Here is a 16818-nt window from a genome sequence, read left to right as displayed (position 1 = left end):
TCACCTAACAACGGCACTGATTTTTACTTTAACTTTTATTTTACAAAGACATCATTTTACAGTGCAGTTTAAAAAACAAAAGACTTCACAAAAGCCTCTCAGAAGAGCAGATCCATCACATCCATCGTGCTCCTTCCAGGGGTCCCTTCACGGGGTCGGTGCGGTGGCACGGGGGGGTGCTGGGGCTGCCCTTTGGCTCCGCTCTGCAGACATGTGCTCCAGGCGCTCCGTGTAGAAACCATTGAAGTCCAACCTGTAGGATAAAGCACGGCAAGGAGTCAACCTGCCTTGCCCTGAGGCCCTGAGCGGGTCAACACGCTGCTGCAGCAGCACTGATAGCATCAGCCTTTGTAACCCAGGCAGTGTCTCAGGTGGCACAGAACTGCAGCCAGCACATCACACAGAAATTACTCTCCTCATCTGTCCAATAAGTTGTTCCAATACTTAAGGAATGGGCACAACATTTGAGTTGCGTGTTGCTTAACAATCTTGCAGGAATGGCAACAAATTGTTCCTTGATATTTTTCATGACTGAGGAAAACTCGACAGATGGAATTTATCGGCTGCTTTCACCAGCTCTATCAGCACTAATGAAGCCAAGACACCCAAGCACCCTCAGCATGCTGTGGGTTACAAGAGAAGATCAGCATATCCTACAATCTATTATCTCTCTCTTTCTCTAAAGTATGTTATATTAGATGGCAACTGTCTTCATTCTGGTTCTTGGGTTCCTATTGCTACAGTGTCCAAGACTGGATCTGATAGTTCCTGCAGACTGAACGAGACTAAATGTCATGTCTGGCCATTCTCCTTGGTGCTTCTGCTTCTTAAAATGCTATTGAGCAGCCCCTGGAAATGGAAGGACACATCCTGCTGTGTGTTGTGCTAACACACAGTATTTCAGATGAGGAAATGGGGATACCTGCCTTGTAACTCAAGGTCCATCTGTGCTGAAAACCTCAGTGAAGATTTGCATGGTCCTATGCAGTCCTCACTGGGTGACATGACAGTGATGCATAACCTGGCAGCATTAAGACACGGTATTTCTTCTTCAGCCCTTCTAGAAGTGGAACATGGGGGGGGCAGAGGCCTCAGACCCTGCTCTGAAAACAGCCTGCTGCAGTTTTAGGTCACCATCCTTAGTGCAAACAGACAACGGAAGCATTTGGTCTTCTCGCATCCTGATGAATCAGCATCCTTCTCTATTCTTCAGAAGCAGGCAGAACTTCTGAAGAACAAGTCTGCAGCATACGGGAGCACTGCCTGCACAGCTTCTGCATGGGTCAACTCCCAGACATGGCACCAAGGACGTGGCATCAAATGGGATGCAACACCAGCCTCCATGGTACAGCACCATGAGAGAGAGCTTCAACCATCCTATGGAACAGCTATAAAACAGCGATCTTTGCTCTTGGGCTGAATCTCAGCCAAGAAAACCCCAGGCTCACCTATAGATGATGTTAAGCATGCTGTGCTCGCAGTCATTGGTGCTGTAAACACTCAGCCGGTCCAACAGATCCAGCAGGTGCGTTGAGAAATTAGTATCAAACTTGTTGATTGTTGCTTCAAAGCCAGACGTCAGATGGAGGTTGTCAGCATGCTCCGCTAAAAGCTACCAAGACAAAGGATTTGTGTTTGTCAAGGAGATGCAACTATCCCATCCCTTATTCAATACCTGGCCAAAAATACTGTAATAAAACTAAATGGAAACTCAGGCCTTCCAATAACATGTTCAGAACAGCTGCAAGATCCTCAGTGGTTAAAAACCCTACAGCTAAGAACTGAAGAACAATTGCAGCGCTTGCTGTGGGAGACAGGGTCCTCAAAGCAGACTTGAGAACACTATCAGTGCTTGACAGCGTGCCAGAAATACCCTCACATTCTGCTTTCAGGGCCAGAGGTGTGCTGGAAACCACAAAGGTTTATGTGTAAGAGGCAGGACAGCCATCCCAATCAAGCTGCAGCCCCAGGCAATATTTAGAGAGCCCATCAATGCACCCAGAGCCCCACCTTGTTAGTCAGCTTCTTCTTTGCATGCTCTTCAGCACGCTCTTCCTCTGTTGGTGGGCCCAGCATCGTGCCATGCTCTAGGCTGAGCCGGTCCATCTCGCTGTCCAGCTTCATGCTCTGGGTGAACCTCTGGAAAGGGCACAGGGTTGCGGACATGGTTAAAACCCATCTCCTCCACAATGGCAATGCATGAGGTTCATGCAACCCTCCTAGCCCTGCAGCTAGTTAATCCCCTGTTGGTGGGTGGGAAAAGAAGCTATTCCAGCTGTATTGAGAGCAAGAGAGGGGTCATGTTAAAAGAAGGGATCATTGTGGTTGCCTAGCACACAGAGCAGCTGGCATGATAAAAAGGGGAGAGTGTACATACCTGCATGCAGTTTGTGAACATGACACAGACAGACATCAGTTTGGAGAAGATTTTCAGCAGCTCAGGGTTGGTCAGCATGCAGTCCTTCAGGCAGTTGTCCAAAAAGCTCGTGTGGTGGCTCAGAACATCATCAATATTAGAAGCCTGTTGGAGGATATCACATTAATGAAGAACCAAACCAGGACACCGAAGCTCTAGACCAGCACTGCCAATGTATCTGCTCAACTCCCATCAGGATCAAAGCCTAAATAATCACACAGAACCCATTGGAGCCACTTGCTGTATAACACAGAGCAGGCAGCCTACGCCTCTGCCCTTCTTTTAGTTAACAGTGCCAAAGCAACCTAAGGTGCCATTTTTTTCTCTGTTGTCTGGAACCTTCTAATCTGAATTGATTACATCACATTTCAGAAGGCCTCTGTGGGCTTCTTTAATAGCCTGTTCTGGCATGTCAGTTCCCATTCTTCTGGTGTCTTATTCTTCTGGTGCCAAGAATTACTTGGCTTAAAACAGGGAGGCAGGACACTCACTGGGAATGTGCTTCTCTCTGAGATGATAAAGGCATCTCCTATGCCCATCAGGAGATAAAAACTGCTACCTTGAGCTTGTGCTAGAGCAAAGAGACATCACAAGGGTGGAAAAGATCTCCAGCCTTGCCCAGTGCAGTGGAAATAGACCAGATCTGAAGAGGAAAACCCCTTTTTATAACAAATAGTCCTAACATGAAAAATAAAGTGCAAAGGTCTCTTCCTGCCTCAAAGGCCTCATCTTTGGCAGTTCCAAGGAAGAGAAAACACAGACGTGGCTCTTAAGAGAGCTGTACGTCAGCTAAGGAATCAGAGGAAGATGTCTGGACCTGCTTGTGATCTTTGCACCTCATTTCCTTCTTCCTTATCCAGTATTTTATTCTTGGCGATTTTCAGCAGAATGCTACAGGATGAAGAAAGTATGGAAGTTTGGGCACAGATGGGAAGGTTCACTAAAGGAAAAGGATACATGACTAACAAAGCAGAAAGGTGATGCAGAACAGCAGCACTGTTTGTAGTGTGGTAAGAACAGTTCCTCCAATAAGACATTTAACAGTACCTAAAACAAGGCATCTTCTCCCTACACCAAATGTGGTAACATACGATTTCTGTTCTAACTTCTCTCGAGCACACACACTCACCAATTTCAAGTTCTTCTCGAGAATGTGCCACGTTGGCTCCATCACTTCAAACATCATGTAATACTGGATATTCTGCACAAAATTCAGCATTCGCTGCCGCAGTGTGAAAGCACCAGCAAACCTAGGGGAGAAATCACACCCACACAACTTTGAGCTAGCAAATGCCACAGAGAACCAAGCCTGCAAAGCCGAGCAAAGCAGAGCTAACTATTTCTGTCCTAGCAAATCCTCTGTTGCAGTCTGAGAGTGATTACAAAGTTATTGCAGAGCATCTCTGATTTAGTTCCATGTATGGAAATGACTTTCCCTTCAACTACAAGATTCAGAGCGTGGCACCTGCTGTGCACTAGACACAGTAATCTGATGACATCCAAACATAAATGGACAGTATTAAAGCCATGTTATCACTTTAACTAGTGAGATGTGTTTGCTAGCAGTGTGCACTACAGATCCCCCCCAGGTCTCTTCCACTAATCCTTATACAGTGTCAAAAGACCAAGAGCCCATGCTGGCTGAGGTCAGTGTCAAGGTAGCTGAGGGTACCCTGTGAGAAGTGAGTGCTGTTGACAAGACAGAAGGTGTTTCCTTGCAGTGCCACAGGCCTGCCCTGTGCTTCATTGAGACCATCTGAGACTGAAGGTGGTGGGCATGGAACAGGCAGAGGTCACAACCCCAAGCTGCCAGCGCTCAATGAGTGTTCTCAGACATAAGGTTTGGATTTTGAGTAGTCCTGTGTGTGGAGCCAGGAGTTGGACTCAAAGATCCTCATGAGTCCCTTCCAATTCAGGACACCGTGTGTTCCTTACAATTCCTTTTCCAAACTTTGCGCCACCAAAGAGAAACAAGTCAAGCAGCCTGAAGATTATTCAGCAGACACTTCCTACTGCATCCTAAAATGTTCTGTCTGACCTCCCTCTGCCTGTCAGAAATTTGCAACGATATGTTCCATGTCAAAATAATCTGATTCATGCCACAATGCATCTAACTAGGGAGAAGGAAAAAAACAAAGCCTCAACAGAAAAAGAAGCCATACCATTTAGCTGAATGTAGGGAGAACTGCTTGGCTGTTTTATTGCTGATCCAAACATTGCACAACTGTCTTTCCACGTGTTTGCAATAGAACATGTGTCTGAAAAGCATCTGGTATCTTGTCAGTGCTTTCCTGGAAAGAAAGGGGATTCAGATTAAGTTCTCTTCTGATTGACAGAATAAGCCGTGAAGGCTGAAGCTACTTCAAGGGAGTCTTAACACAATATGCTCCATACACCTTCAGACACACACACACACCTTTGATGAAATAATTCTAACAGATGAATAAAAAACTAAAAGCATGTGTAATCATCCCAAAGGATTTCGTCCTTCACCAGGTACTTCATGAGCCTCTTTCTCTGATGCCCTCGATCAACCTGCAGAAAGATCACTTACATACAAGCTGGGACAGAGGTCTGAAAACCTACAGTTGTGTCTGTGCTGCACCAACGTTGCTATGACTGCCACAGTAATTCACCAGGATTTTCCAATAAGATAAACTGCAACCAAGCTATAGGCAGCACTGTCAGAAGCAGATGGGGATGCTTATTTATAGCCTCGGGGACTGGGTGCAGGTCTGTGCTCAGACACTTCAGCTGTAGGCGTCTACAGAGCTCCAGCCAATACAGTTTGTGAAACTGTACTTAGTATTTTCACTTCCATAGTTACCATCGAAGTTAATACACCCATTATGAACGAAAGAGACATAATTTCAGATACGTTGTGTCATTATGAAGGTTCCACTGTGTCAATTGATTATTTTACAGAAGTGAGGAGATACTGCTGGCATTTACCACCTAATGCTGCCTGACCCATTTGCCTGGCTCACAGTCTGCCAGTGCCCTGTTTCCGTGGAGAAGCAAGTCACTATAGAAAAACAAAGCATTCTGTTTATCCTAACTCAATTTAATGCAAAATGGCCCAGACGTTGCAGCATTTTGCTGTTTGGAAACGTAAACCTGTACAAAAGCTTCTGACCATTTTTGTTTGTTTTATGGTAGATGGATACCTTACCTGTTTATAATCAGGGACAGAGGCCACTTAACAATATAGTCAAAAGAAAATGCTTCCAGACCACTGAGAGTGAGCTCTGTGGGATCCGCACCTATAATGGCCTTTTCCTGTTTTGTTTCTATGGCCAATACTCTCAAGAGCTGCGTAATGAGGTCATGGGGCATCAAATCAATCTACAAAGAAAGAGCAGAAAAACAATGAAGCCACAGGGTACTCACAAGTACCAGGTAACAACAGTTGAGTGACAGAAGAGTTACAAATTGTCAGAGATAATCTCCAGTCATTACATCAACCTAGGGAGCAATGAGGAATAGCATCATCTGAACAGTGCTGCAGCAGACAGCAGAGCAGTGTTGCTGTGCAGTTTATAAAGTCATATCAACCTCCCCAAGCACAGCTTGTGTGCTGGTTCACATTTGTTAAGGCTTTCAACCGAGCTGCAACAATCATTAGTAGTCAGAACTTATAATCAAGGATTTTCTTGTACTCCAAAATGGGCATCCAAGATTGAGAATGTGGGTGAGAGATACATTACTGCTTTCACCTCATCCTGATGCCACTCTAAAGCACTTTCTCCGTGCTCAGACATCAACAAGAAAACGCAGCCCCTTGCTGCATTGCTTCCCATTGCTACTGTCAATGAAATAAAGAGACTTCACCCAGAGAAGGTCTACAGAAATACAGTCATCAATTCTTCTCTTTTTCACTGCATTTTCAGCAGTTTCTCATAGGCACAGAGACCTCCTCAATACACAGCAAGCCTTTTGCTCATGCACTTTTTTACCTTTAAATCATCCTTGAAAGGGTCTGTGTTGGCTGTGCTCATTCGCAAGGCCAACTCAAGCAGTGCTTCTAGCCTAGTAGTTATAATGTCATCTACAGGCTTCTTAAGTTCCTCTTCTGTGAGATCCATGAAATGAACAAAAAAGTCCCCTTGATCCATCAGGAAATAATGTTTTATAGATCTGCTCAAGAAAATGAAGATCATTGATTATTGTTTCCAAAAAAACCATGGTTTTTAACTTGCTTTTTTAACAGACAAAAATAACCTACTTGGAAACTATTTTTTAAATTTTTTTTATGTGTGCTGTCCCAGGAAAAGAGAGCTAACTTTAAAACCTGACATTTGCCATCAGAACCAACCTATCTAACACATATTTAACAAAACAAATCAAACCTTAGGTGAGCCACAAGCTCTTTCTCCTCCATTAGGAAATCCAGAAGCACTTTGCTAGCATAGTTGTATGCTTTTTCTATTTGTTCTACATACGCTCGCTCTTTTAACGTGTAGATGACCTCTTTAGCCACAGGGCAGGTAACATCACGTCCACATTCTCGCACAACGTTCAAGTATTTCCCTGAAAAGGAAACAGTGATCCATGTTTGCACCAATTGTATGTGCTGCCACAAGAGAAGCCTCCAAATCACTGTTGCTAAATGGAATATACAAATAGAAGGTATATTGTGAAATTATATTAGACTCCTCTTAAATCAGAAATGTAGCTTTACCTACCTGTGCTTAGTATTTTGTCAGCCATTTTCTGCAAGAAAGAGGGAATCTGCTGCTGAACAACAGTGTATCTTTGATCCCAATACTTGTCATTATAGTCCTCCTGAATCTTCTCCTTCTGCAACTCGTGTTCCTCCACCATGAACTCACTGGACAGTTAAAGCAGATGTTTAGAAGCAAGAAGTGGTACAGTGGGGATTACTATTTTAACCTGTTCATATGGTCAGTGGGAATATGATATATCAGAAGTAATGTCCCATGAAGATATATTTCAATCAAGAACTGACATTAGCTTGTACTAAGACAAGCAGCATTTTGTGCTGTGCTTGTGCTAATCCACAAACAATTTCATTCTATAGGGCTCAGGAATCGAGTCCAAATGTTATCTGGCTGTCAGAGAACAGGTGCTTTCTCACCAACAGAATGGCATTCTTTTAAGCTATTTTATCTTCATTTTTTCCCTCTTTGCGTTCTGAAAATGTGGGCAACAGGAATATTGCATAAAGACAGAAAATGCTTTAAATGACTCTATCAAAGCCAAGAAACTTTAGAGAGCATTGTTAGCTCTAATCAGATAGTCATCATGCTAGTGGACTACATGAACACAGATTCACTGAGCTATGAGAATAGGATCCTATGAGAACAAAGCTCACCCCTGTCTTGATGAGGGTGCGGATGTGAGAAGGGAACACAAAGAGAGACACAAGAAGGCAGGCATTTCCAAACTTTTTCATCTTGTTTTCAATCTGTAACTCTTCTTTACCTGTATGGATCATTAATGATGCCTCGATATATCCATTTTTCCAGAATCTCAAAATAGGGCACACAAGCTGCCTTGGTTAGATACAAACACAGCTCCTGGGCCTGGTTGTCTCCCGTGTAGTTGAAAGTCTTATCGTGGAGTAAGCTCAGGGTTGACCCTCCCATACACTCACCCTTATCCACAGAAGTAGCTGAAATTAAAAAAATACAGATGTAAGACACACAAGATTCTTCATTTAGATACACAGACCAAGGAGATCAAGGAGACAGCAAAGTGCAAGGTTTTACACTCGGGCCAGACGAATCCTAGGCAAATATACAGACTGGAAGGAGCAGTCCTTGAGAGCAGCCCTGCAGAGAAGGACCTGGGGGTCCTGATGCATGACAAACTGAACATGGACCAGCAGTGTGCTCCTGCAGCTCTGAAAGCAAACGGTATCCTGGGCTCCATCAGAAGTGGGACAGCCAGCAGGGACAGGGGGGTGATTGTGCCTCTCTACTTTGCCCTTGTGAGGCCCCATCTGCAGTACTGCATCCAGGTCTGGAGCAAAGCTACTGAGGAAACAATACAAGGAAGTGAGAAAACGAAGCTATTGAAATAATAATGAAAAGGCTGCAATCCACTTCATTTCTGTATGAGTGGTTATCTGACAGGAGGCATTCCTGTGGGATGTGCATGCCACATATGTCCTCAAATGGGTTATACTGTGCCTCTTCATATAGCACAATACTTTTATTCTGAGGTACAGTGACAATGGGCATGATTCACAGAACCTACTGCTCACAAAAATGGCAGAGGTCTGATATGTACAATTTTCCTCTAAGTCCTTCTTATTTAATACAACAAAATGAAAATGACATATGCCCTGCCTGTATTGTTAGTTTGTCTAGTTTTCAGAAGCCACTGTCATGCACCTGTCTAAACATAATGACTGAATTTTTTACACTTACCAAGCGAAGAAAGAATCTCTAGAGTCCTCATCGTGGGCTGGATATAAAACCAGAGCTTCTGCAGTGAGAGAAGTCCCTGTCTCTGAAGATGTTCCAGCTGGGTAATCAGTATCATGTATTCCTTGATCAGAGTCCGCATAGCAGCAGCGAGCGCATGATTTACCTGTCCATACTCAAAGGAAGACTTCTCCTCTACAAACCTATAAAACATGAAATGGAATCTCTTTTAGACAAGGTAATTTCCAACATTTCCAGGAATTTTAATTTCAGGACACTACAGAAGCACAAGAGTAGACACTGTATTGGAAAACTTATCAGTTTTCAGCTAAGTTTTACATTCAACTGCTCTCTGGCCCCTGCCTACTTCTCACCGCCACACTTAGTATAAAAAGCTGTGCAAAAGCATTTCCTCTTGAGTTGAAGGGGATCTATAATTACTTGCAAATCCACTGTAAAAAAAGCAAGTGCCAGTATTTTCAAGGCAGGCAAAAGATGCTGGACAAATCACTTCCTGAAAATGCTTTAGACAAGCCACAGTAAGCAGACATTTTAACTTTGCCTGTACCAACTCAGTTGGACAAAGCAAAGGAAAGGTGAAGGAAAATGCCAGCACAAACATACGTAGCCAAAGCCATTTCAAATAAATAACTACTCTTTATTTTATATCCCTACAGGTTTAAATCTAGCTTGGACATCATCATCTGCAAAATGACAGATTCCATGTTCTGCAGCTTGATGCTTGAAGGAAAATATCCCCCACTGGGAGGAAATGACAGCTCTGTACCTGGTGACAGCAGAGTAACTTGCTGCTACAGGAAGAATCCTGGTCACCAGCTCTTTGATGGACAAGTCCAAATTTGGATCGACTAAAAATGTTCGGTTCTGCCTGCCAACAAGAGGCTGTGCTGTGATGTATCTTCCATCCACACCAATCAAAACATACAGCAAGTCCTCCACAATCATGGATTCTTGGGATGCTAATGGCAGAGTACCTGTTTTCAAAGAGACAACAGAAAAGAACATAACCAGAACATGCTGCAGTACGTCCAGATCTTCCATTCATGATGAAGCCTAAAAGGATGACATACTACCACTCAAAGAGAACAAGGGAAGATTATACAAAGCTGAACCAAGATACAGGGAAATAAAACTGAGTTACAGTCAAATCCAAAATCTTAAACCTTGCTGTCCAGGAAAACAGAAGCCTTTGCTCATCATTTAAACCCAAAGTAAATCAAGAGGACAGAGATAAGCATCCATCAACCATGGCCAAGAGAACATCACTTGCACTGTTTGCTCTTCCACCCAAATAGGCTCAGTTACCCTGGATCTGAGTTCCAGTCTTGCCAACATGCTTAAAATCCCCATGCAGCTTCACAAACCATTTGACAACGAGGAAACACTCAAGAATGAAACTACTTGTGATCACTGTTTTCATGTGTCCCTTAGACCAGGCACAAATCCATGGCAGGAGGAAGCTACAGGATTCCTGCAGGTGCATCTACCTTCTTAGGGAAGATTTCAAGGAGGCAACTTTTGCTTTCATCCTAGTTCTGACAGAATCTGAATGGAGCTTCTGAACAAGTACAAAACGTATCACGTTAACATCATTTTCACTGTGTATCACATACCTATAGGTACCGTTACGTCAGTGCTTAGAGCAGTGCCTATTAAAAAATCACCAATAAGCGCAGGCCTCTCATACACCCAGGATGGAAGAACTGGAACAGGCTGGCCTGAATTCTTCTTGTTTTGCTTATCTCGGAGCATTTTTCGTGTAAGCTCAAGGGGCTGTTGAGAAAAAAAAGAAAAAGAGAGAAGAATGAAGAAGGAGAAACTGACTGTAAACCGATAATTTGAGAATAGAAAGTGGAATAATTGATATTTCAGTAGAACAAGTGTAGGTGTACTCTCTTGGTTTCATTCAGGCTACTGGTCTCAGTGCTGCAGAGGTGAATTTTATATAGTTGGCCATCTTCTTATTGGCAGATGCATCACATAATGCCTTGTCATACCCCTCCCACCAGCCTTGGTGCTGTGGCATACACACAGGAGCAAAACCGGGACGCTTACAAGCTCCAGTCACCTTATTAGTTTGCAAACTCCACCATGTAAAAGCCAACAAATTAATTCCAGAAGAAGAAAGCAGCAACATCTTATCCAAGGAGCACTTGCAAACAGGCTAATGACCACCTCTGAAATCAGTTTCAGCACACTGCCCGTGGAGTAGCTGCACATGAAATGCCATCAAGATAATACACCAGTGGAAAATGACAGTGGTTTTGCTCTGATTGTGAAGGAAGTGAGCTTTTACAAGACCATAACAGTCTCCACTCATGGCTCTGGATCTCTGTCAGTAAAATAATTATGGTGAAAGACTAATTTTCAGCTGGAGAGGTGATGTATAACCTACATAATTGCCAAAAGCGCCATGCTTTCCATAGCTGCCAAAAGGGGACATGCTTATGAAAGCCATTTCTTAAGCTCCACATGTATGTGAAATGGGATCTGCAGAGGGTCATTTTATTTTCTTCTCATTGAAGGTCACTATGCCCCAGTGAGAACTGCTGTGGCCTAAACTCGCCTGACCTTACCTGACTTCAATAAAAAGGCCACTTTTTGGAATAACAGCACAATGATTTAATATAATTTGACTAGCACCATTCTGAGAGCAGATTTAGATGGATAGTAATATCTGCAGTTCCCCTAGATGTCAAAAGTTAAGAGCACAGCTACATACCAACAGCTGGGAAAGATCTCACATGTAAGGTGAGGGGCAGTACCTGCTGTGCGCTGGAGTTGGCTGTGACGGTGCCAAGCTGCTTGCGCAGCTCCTCAAGTTCCTGCAGAGAAATCTTGGAAGTAGATGAGGGGATGGAGAAATTTGTGCTGCCACCAGCTGCCACGTTTGCTGTGAGTTCCGCCCTTTCTTTAGCATTTTGTTGCAAATACTGGAGTGTCTGTATACACACAAAAGAAATTTTGTGAGCACTGGTCAGCACACACTGCAGCAAAGCTGTATTCCAATGAATATTATAATCTGACAGCGTGCATATTTAAAACCACTGCATTGTTGCTACTACCAAGGAGTTATAACATGCTCAGTTCTAACACAGAAACAAACCTCTTTGTCTTCTGTGAGCTTTGAGAGCAGGTACACCAAAGAATCTAAATGTCTTGTATTCTTAGACTTCAGTTCATCGTATTTCTTTAAAAAGTCTTCAGGAGTTCTAGAAAACTCTGCTATTTTTACCTGTAAAAGACCACAGGAATATTTAATGTTTAAGGTAGATTATCATTCCAGCATTCCAGAGCAGAGCATTGTGCAAGGAGGGAAACAAGGTGCAGGCCACTGCTGCCAGCAAAGTGCTTCAGGGAATAGGTCTTGGACTGAACAATGCGGCACTGGCCTCGCACTGATAATTAAGATGGACTGATTTGGAATGTATCACTCCTTCTGAGTTCTTCTTAATACCCAACCTGAACTTCCCCTGTCACAACTTAAAGCCATTACCTCAACCTTTTGCTGTTATCTGGGTGCAGAAACCAACACCTACCTTCCCAGAACCTCCTTTCAGGGAGCTATAGAGCAGTAAAGTCTCCCCTGAGCCTCCTTGAGGCTAAATAATCTCATATCCCTCAGCTGCTTCCACAAGACTTGTGCTCCAGACCCCTCACAGCACTGTTGCCTTACACTACAGGGCGTCCATGTTTTTCTTGTAGTGAAGGTTCCAAAACTGAACACAGCATTAAGGTGCAGCCTCAGTGTCAACTACAGAGGGACAGTTACCTCCCTGATCCTGCCCACTACACTGTTTCTGATACAAGTCAGGATGCCACCGGCCTTCATGGTCACCTACGCTGGCTCATGTTCAGCTGATGGATGGATAACTCCGCGAGGGACCAATGCAATGCCATTACTCTGGCCCACCTTAGCACTGTGAGCAGACACGGAGGTGGTGACGTAGGGCGTGCGGTTCTTCTGCAGCAGGTCGATGTACACCTCGGCCCCCTCACCCCCGTGCACACGCAGCAGGCTGAGCAGCTCGTTGACATCGTGGTGGATGCGGAACTCACTCATGGCGCGAATGAAATCCAACCTAACATTGGATACAGGAAGAAAGGCAGTGAGCTACGTTAGTGCTTTGGTGTAAGCACAAGAATAACGCTGCACTATAAGCCCATAGGGTGTGCTGGATGGGCACAAAGAAACTTATGGGAGTTGTAAGACAAGCCCCTCACCCTGCACGCTACTGCCCTGCTACAGACCAGGCCTAAGCGTGGGCAGCAGCTCTTCTTTGCCTTCCAGACACTATGGGAGGCCTCAGTGTGGAGCGCCGACCCGACCGGCTGCATTCAGCGCGGCCTGCTGTCCGGATCGGAACCACAGCGTTACAAACGACGACACCGGGCTGGTTCTAAGCGGCTCCCCGCACACAGAACCCAGAGCAGACGCACAGAACGAATCCAGCCGCCCCACACCCCGCCGTCCCGCGGCTCCTCTCCGTCCCCATCCCGCTCCATCCCTCCTACCCGCCCGGAAGCCGCCGCCGTTGCCGCAGGAAGTGCTACGGGCGCCTGCGCGGCCCGGTCCGGTCCGATGCTGCTCTCCGTTCTCCGCCGCCGCCTGCGGGACCGCCCGCCGCTGCCCCCCGCCCCGCCGCCCGCCTCGGCCCCGCCGCGGGCTCCCTTCGCCTTCTGCCCGCGCCGCCTGCGCCTGGACCCGCAGCACCCCCTGCTCGAGGTGAGGCCGAGCCAAGCGGGGCGGGCGGCCCGTTGGCCAGGCTGCTCCATGACTGCCATGTCCCCCCGCTGCAGGATGGAGACGTGCACAGACACCTGTACCTGCGGGAGGCGCTCACGGGCCGCGCCGAGGAGGCGGAGAGGCCCAGGTGAGCTGCATGGGACAAGAGATGAGCCCCCACTGAGACCCTGCCCTGCACACGGAGCTGCTGGGCCCCCTGCGAGCTCACAGGGACCCGAGCATCTGGGGCAGAGCCTTGTAATAAGGCTTAAACGTATAATATACTACACGCTGAGGATGCACTAATGTGCTGTCCTTCCCTTACAGGGTGTCTGAGTTCTGCTGTCACATCTCCGGTTGCTCCCAGGTGTTCGATACACTTGAGGGCTACGAGCACCATTACAACGTGCTGCACCGCAACGTCTGCTCCTTCTGCAGGCGGTCGTTCCCTTCAGGGCACCTTCTGGACATCCACATCTCCGAGTGGCACGACTCGCTCTTCCAGATCATGGCTGAGAAGCAGAATATGGTGAGGGCATGGCCCGGCCCCTGCTGCCACACGGACTGGCTGTTCACCCTTCCCAGGGGGTGTTTTCTTTCCTTTCTTTCAGTACAAGTGCTTGGTAGAAGGCTGTGCAGAGAAGTTCAAGTGCAGCAAAGACAGGAAGGATCACTTGGTCACTGCTCACTTATACCCTGCTGACTTCCGATTTGATAGACCAAAGAAAGTGAAGAGGTAACTGCAGAATGGCAGCAGCACAGCTGCTTTTTCCATGCTCAAGTGATGTGCTTCTCTGCTGTCCCATTCCTTTCTAGAGTCCTCTAAAATCCCTTTCATTTTCTTTGCTCCTTGCTCGCGTTTCAGCTGCTGAGAATGGATGTCACGTTTTCTTTCTGCAGTGGTACCAAGCATGTGAGCTGTCCCACAGATGATGGGAGCATGCTGATGGATGTCAGCATGGAGACCTCGGAGCAGCTCGAGACGGACCATATGGAAGTACCCATGGAGAGCACAGAGCCTGCAGCCAGCCCTTCAGTACCAGAGAAACGCCTCTATAAATCCAGGTCTGAGCCAAATGCCTGCACAGGCAAAAGTTTCTGATCAAAAGGTCACTGAGGCAGCACCTGAATCATTTATTGATCACTTTAATGGCCTCTAAGAACGTCATGTTCTTTCTTGAACTATCCCAGTTGGCAAAGGGATGCTTGTACTTTGAGTTTGAGATGCCAGCGTGGTCCATCCAACAGAAACCTGCCCCTCTATTTGCCCATGGGGCCACACCTTTGCACTTGCAGCTTGTATCTTGGAGAGATTAGTCCAGTTTGTATTTGTATCATGTTCCCCAAAAGATTACTGTTTTACCTCCAACACCATTGCCTTGCATTCCTGGGCTAAGTCAGCTTGTTCTTTTAAAGCATGACCGGTGCTGCTAGTTGACTATCAGCAGGACTTCTGCTGATAACAGAGGGCAAAGATCTCACAAATGCATGTTAACTGGTGTCTCTGTTCCAGGATCCCATCCACAATCTGCTTTGGACAGGGCGCTACCCGAGGATTTAAAGGCCCACGTAAGAAGGTCTAAATGTCAGCACAGCAGACTTGCGCAAGACCAGAAGGCACCAGCAATTGTTATCAGTCACTGCATCCAAGCAGGAGTGTTTGTCATTGCCTGCAATGTAATGGGATGTGAAAAGGAGAAAAGAGGGGTGGTGCAAAGCAAAGCACAGAACTCACAGCTCCCTGTCCCTGTGGTCCCCTTACAACTGTGACATTCAACAAATGGTCCATAAAGTAAAACAATGGAATCACAGGAGGCTGTTGGTATGGCATTTATCCAAGAAGCTGAAGGTTTGTAATTGCTTCGTCCCCATCCTCACCAGGAGGAACAAAGGCTAAAAAAGGCCTTGAAAAGTCCTTTCACTGTTTATTTCAGCTGACCTATTTAACTTCCCTGGTGTTGAGGACTAAGTTTGTGAACTTACAGCCCTCAGCAGCTTCTAACTCAATTGCTGCAGTGCACTGCAGGGTGTATGTGCCATGTGCATGATGGGGCGCACCCACATGACCCACACCACTCCCCCATGCAACCACACAGCACGGGCAAAGTGCAGTGCAAGGCTGTTGCACAGGCAGAAGCACCATGGGTCCTTGCAGTGTGACCATGCTGCTGGGTGCAGCTCTCCTGCTGCTTGCCCCCGGAGGCAACCAGGTGAGACCACAGCTCCCTGTGGCCCGGGGCCAGGCATAGGGCTGGCTCTCACCTCGCCCTTCTCTGCTGCAGGCTCTTGGCGGTCTCAGACAGGACGTGGACGTGGAGCAGAGTCTGGCTAAGGAGACGTAAGAGGGGCTACAGCCACACTGCATTCACTGCTGGGTGCTGCATTGTGACTGAGATTGGGCTGGGGAAAGCAGTGGGCAAACATCAGTGGGCAGCCTGATGTACTGGCTGGCAATCCTGCACATATCAGGGGGGCTGAAACTAAATGATCATTGTGGTCCTTTTCAACCCCAGCAATTCTATGATTCTATGATTTGGTGCTTTGTATCATCCTTGCTGCTTTGAATTCCTAACAGTTAATGGGCTCCCTGCTCAGGCATTTCTCCTCGAGTCAAACCCTCCGAGATGTGTGGCCCTGGTTTTGCTTCGCTTTGTTTCAAAGCTGCTCTTGCTTCCCTTGCAGCAGTGCTGCCATGGTGCCTATGCCACTCGCGAGACAAGAGCCCACTAATCCATGTTTTAAATCCAAATGGACCCACTCGGCTCTCAACAGGCACTGATAACATGGGGCCAGCCTCCATGACCTGCTGCCCTACAGGCCACCTCTGCTTCTCTTACAGCATCCAGGCTCCACAGGCAGTGGAGAAAGCCAGGCTTGCCAAGGACACTGCTTCACGGCCTCTGTTCCTTCCAGACCCTGCTCGGGTCCAGGTGGGGCCAGAGCAGGACCGTGACCATCTCTATCACCCTTCGGACAGGGCTGAGGTGGAGCCTGAACCCCAGTTCCACAGAGCACGCATGGTTCTGTCGGCAGAGGTGGAAAATGGTCCCTCAGAGGACCGTGACCACCTGTACCACAGCTAAGGGAGGCTGCAGCCCTGCCCCCACCATGAGCCCCCAATAAACCTCTCCTTGTTGAGCAGCAGGTGGGTGCTTGGTTTCTGACAGGAACAGGGGGGTCCAGCAGGCCAGGGGACTCAGCCAGTCACCCCAGCTCCCATTCAGCCCATGGGAAGGCCTGGCTCTTTTAAAGGCTCTCAGCCA

The 16818-nt window shown here is 46.7% G+C and overlaps 2 protein-coding genes across 3 annotated transcripts; one reads left to right on the top strand and one right to left on the bottom strand.

Moving 5' to 3' along the window:
- Nucleotides 1-13444, bottom strand: TUBGCP2 (tubulin gamma complex associated protein 2). Of its 2 annotated transcripts, none has more exons than XM_015866169.1 (18): nucleotides 13345-13444; nucleotides 12743-12911; nucleotides 11936-12064; nucleotides 11595-11771; nucleotides 10443-10602; nucleotides 9596-9803; nucleotides 8812-9011; nucleotides 7862-8051; nucleotides 7102-7247; nucleotides 6766-6946; nucleotides 6373-6553; nucleotides 5589-5761; nucleotides 4579-4707; nucleotides 3546-3666; nucleotides 2378-2521; nucleotides 2011-2139; nucleotides 1449-1612; nucleotides 1-253 (listed from the first exon to the last, which is right to left on the bottom strand). In XM_015866169.1, exons 2-18 carry the CDS (start codon nucleotides 12890-12892, stop codon nucleotides 148-150), a joined length of 2688 nt encoding a protein of 895 aa, XP_015721655.1. In that variant the 5' UTR covers nucleotides 12893-12911; nucleotides 13345-13444; the 3' UTR covers nucleotides 1-147. The 2 variants fall into 2 exon arrangements, with proteins under 2 accessions (XP_015721655.1, XP_015721654.1); XM_015866168.1 differs by lacking the exon at nucleotides 13345-13444 and adding an exon at nucleotides 13054-13338.
- On the top strand, nucleotides 13372-16699 carry ZNF511 (zinc finger protein 511). The gene is made up of 8 exons (XM_015866186.2): nucleotides 13372-13555; nucleotides 13630-13703; nucleotides 13883-14084; nucleotides 14167-14291; nucleotides 14456-14620; nucleotides 15069-15765; nucleotides 15838-15893; nucleotides 16395-16699. The coding sequence occupies exons 1-6, from the start codon at nucleotides 13412-13414 to the stop codon at nucleotides 15136-15138; spliced, it is 780 nt and encodes a 259-aa protein (XP_015721672.1). The 5' UTR covers nucleotides 13372-13411; the 3' UTR covers nucleotides 15139-15765; nucleotides 15838-15893; nucleotides 16395-16699.
- Nucleotides 16700-16818: the final 119 nt, after the last annotated feature.

Source organism: Coturnix japonica, chromosome 6 (genome assembly GCF_001577835.2).
Source record: "Coturnix japonica isolate 7356 chromosome 6, Coturnix japonica 2.1, whole genome shotgun sequence".
Lineage (NCBI taxonomy): Eukaryota > Metazoa > Chordata > Aves > Galliformes > Phasianidae > Coturnix > Coturnix japonica.
This window is presented reverse-complemented; position numbering and strand designations above follow the sequence as displayed.

Bases quoted from the DNA above. Each gene is read 5' to 3' on its own strand.
- TUBGCP2 (XM_015866169.1), bottom strand. From the start codon at position 12,892: ATGAGTGAGTTCCGCATCCACCACGATGTCAACGAGCTGCTCAGCCTG. The intron at 10,603-11,594 runs GTACTGCCCCTC...TTTTCTCAACAG, and splicing joins CCAACTCCAGCGCACAGCAG to CCCCTTGAGCTTACACGAAA. The intron at 2,140-2,377 runs GTATGTACACTC...TGCCCTTTCCAG, and splicing joins TGTTCACAAACTGCATGCAG to AGGTTCACCCAGAGCATGAA.
- ZNF511 (XM_015866186.2), top strand. From the start codon at position 13,412: ATGCTGCTCTCCGTTCTCCGCCGCCGCCTGCGGGACCGCCCGCCGCTG. The intron at 13,704-13,882 runs GTGAGCTGCATG...CTTCCCTTACAG, and splicing joins GAGGAGGCGGAGAGGCCCAG to GGTGTCTGAGTTCTGCTGTC. The intron at 14,621-15,068 runs GTCTGAGCCAAA...TCTCTGTTCCAG, and splicing joins AAACGCCTCTATAAATCCAG to GATCCCATCCACAATCTGCT.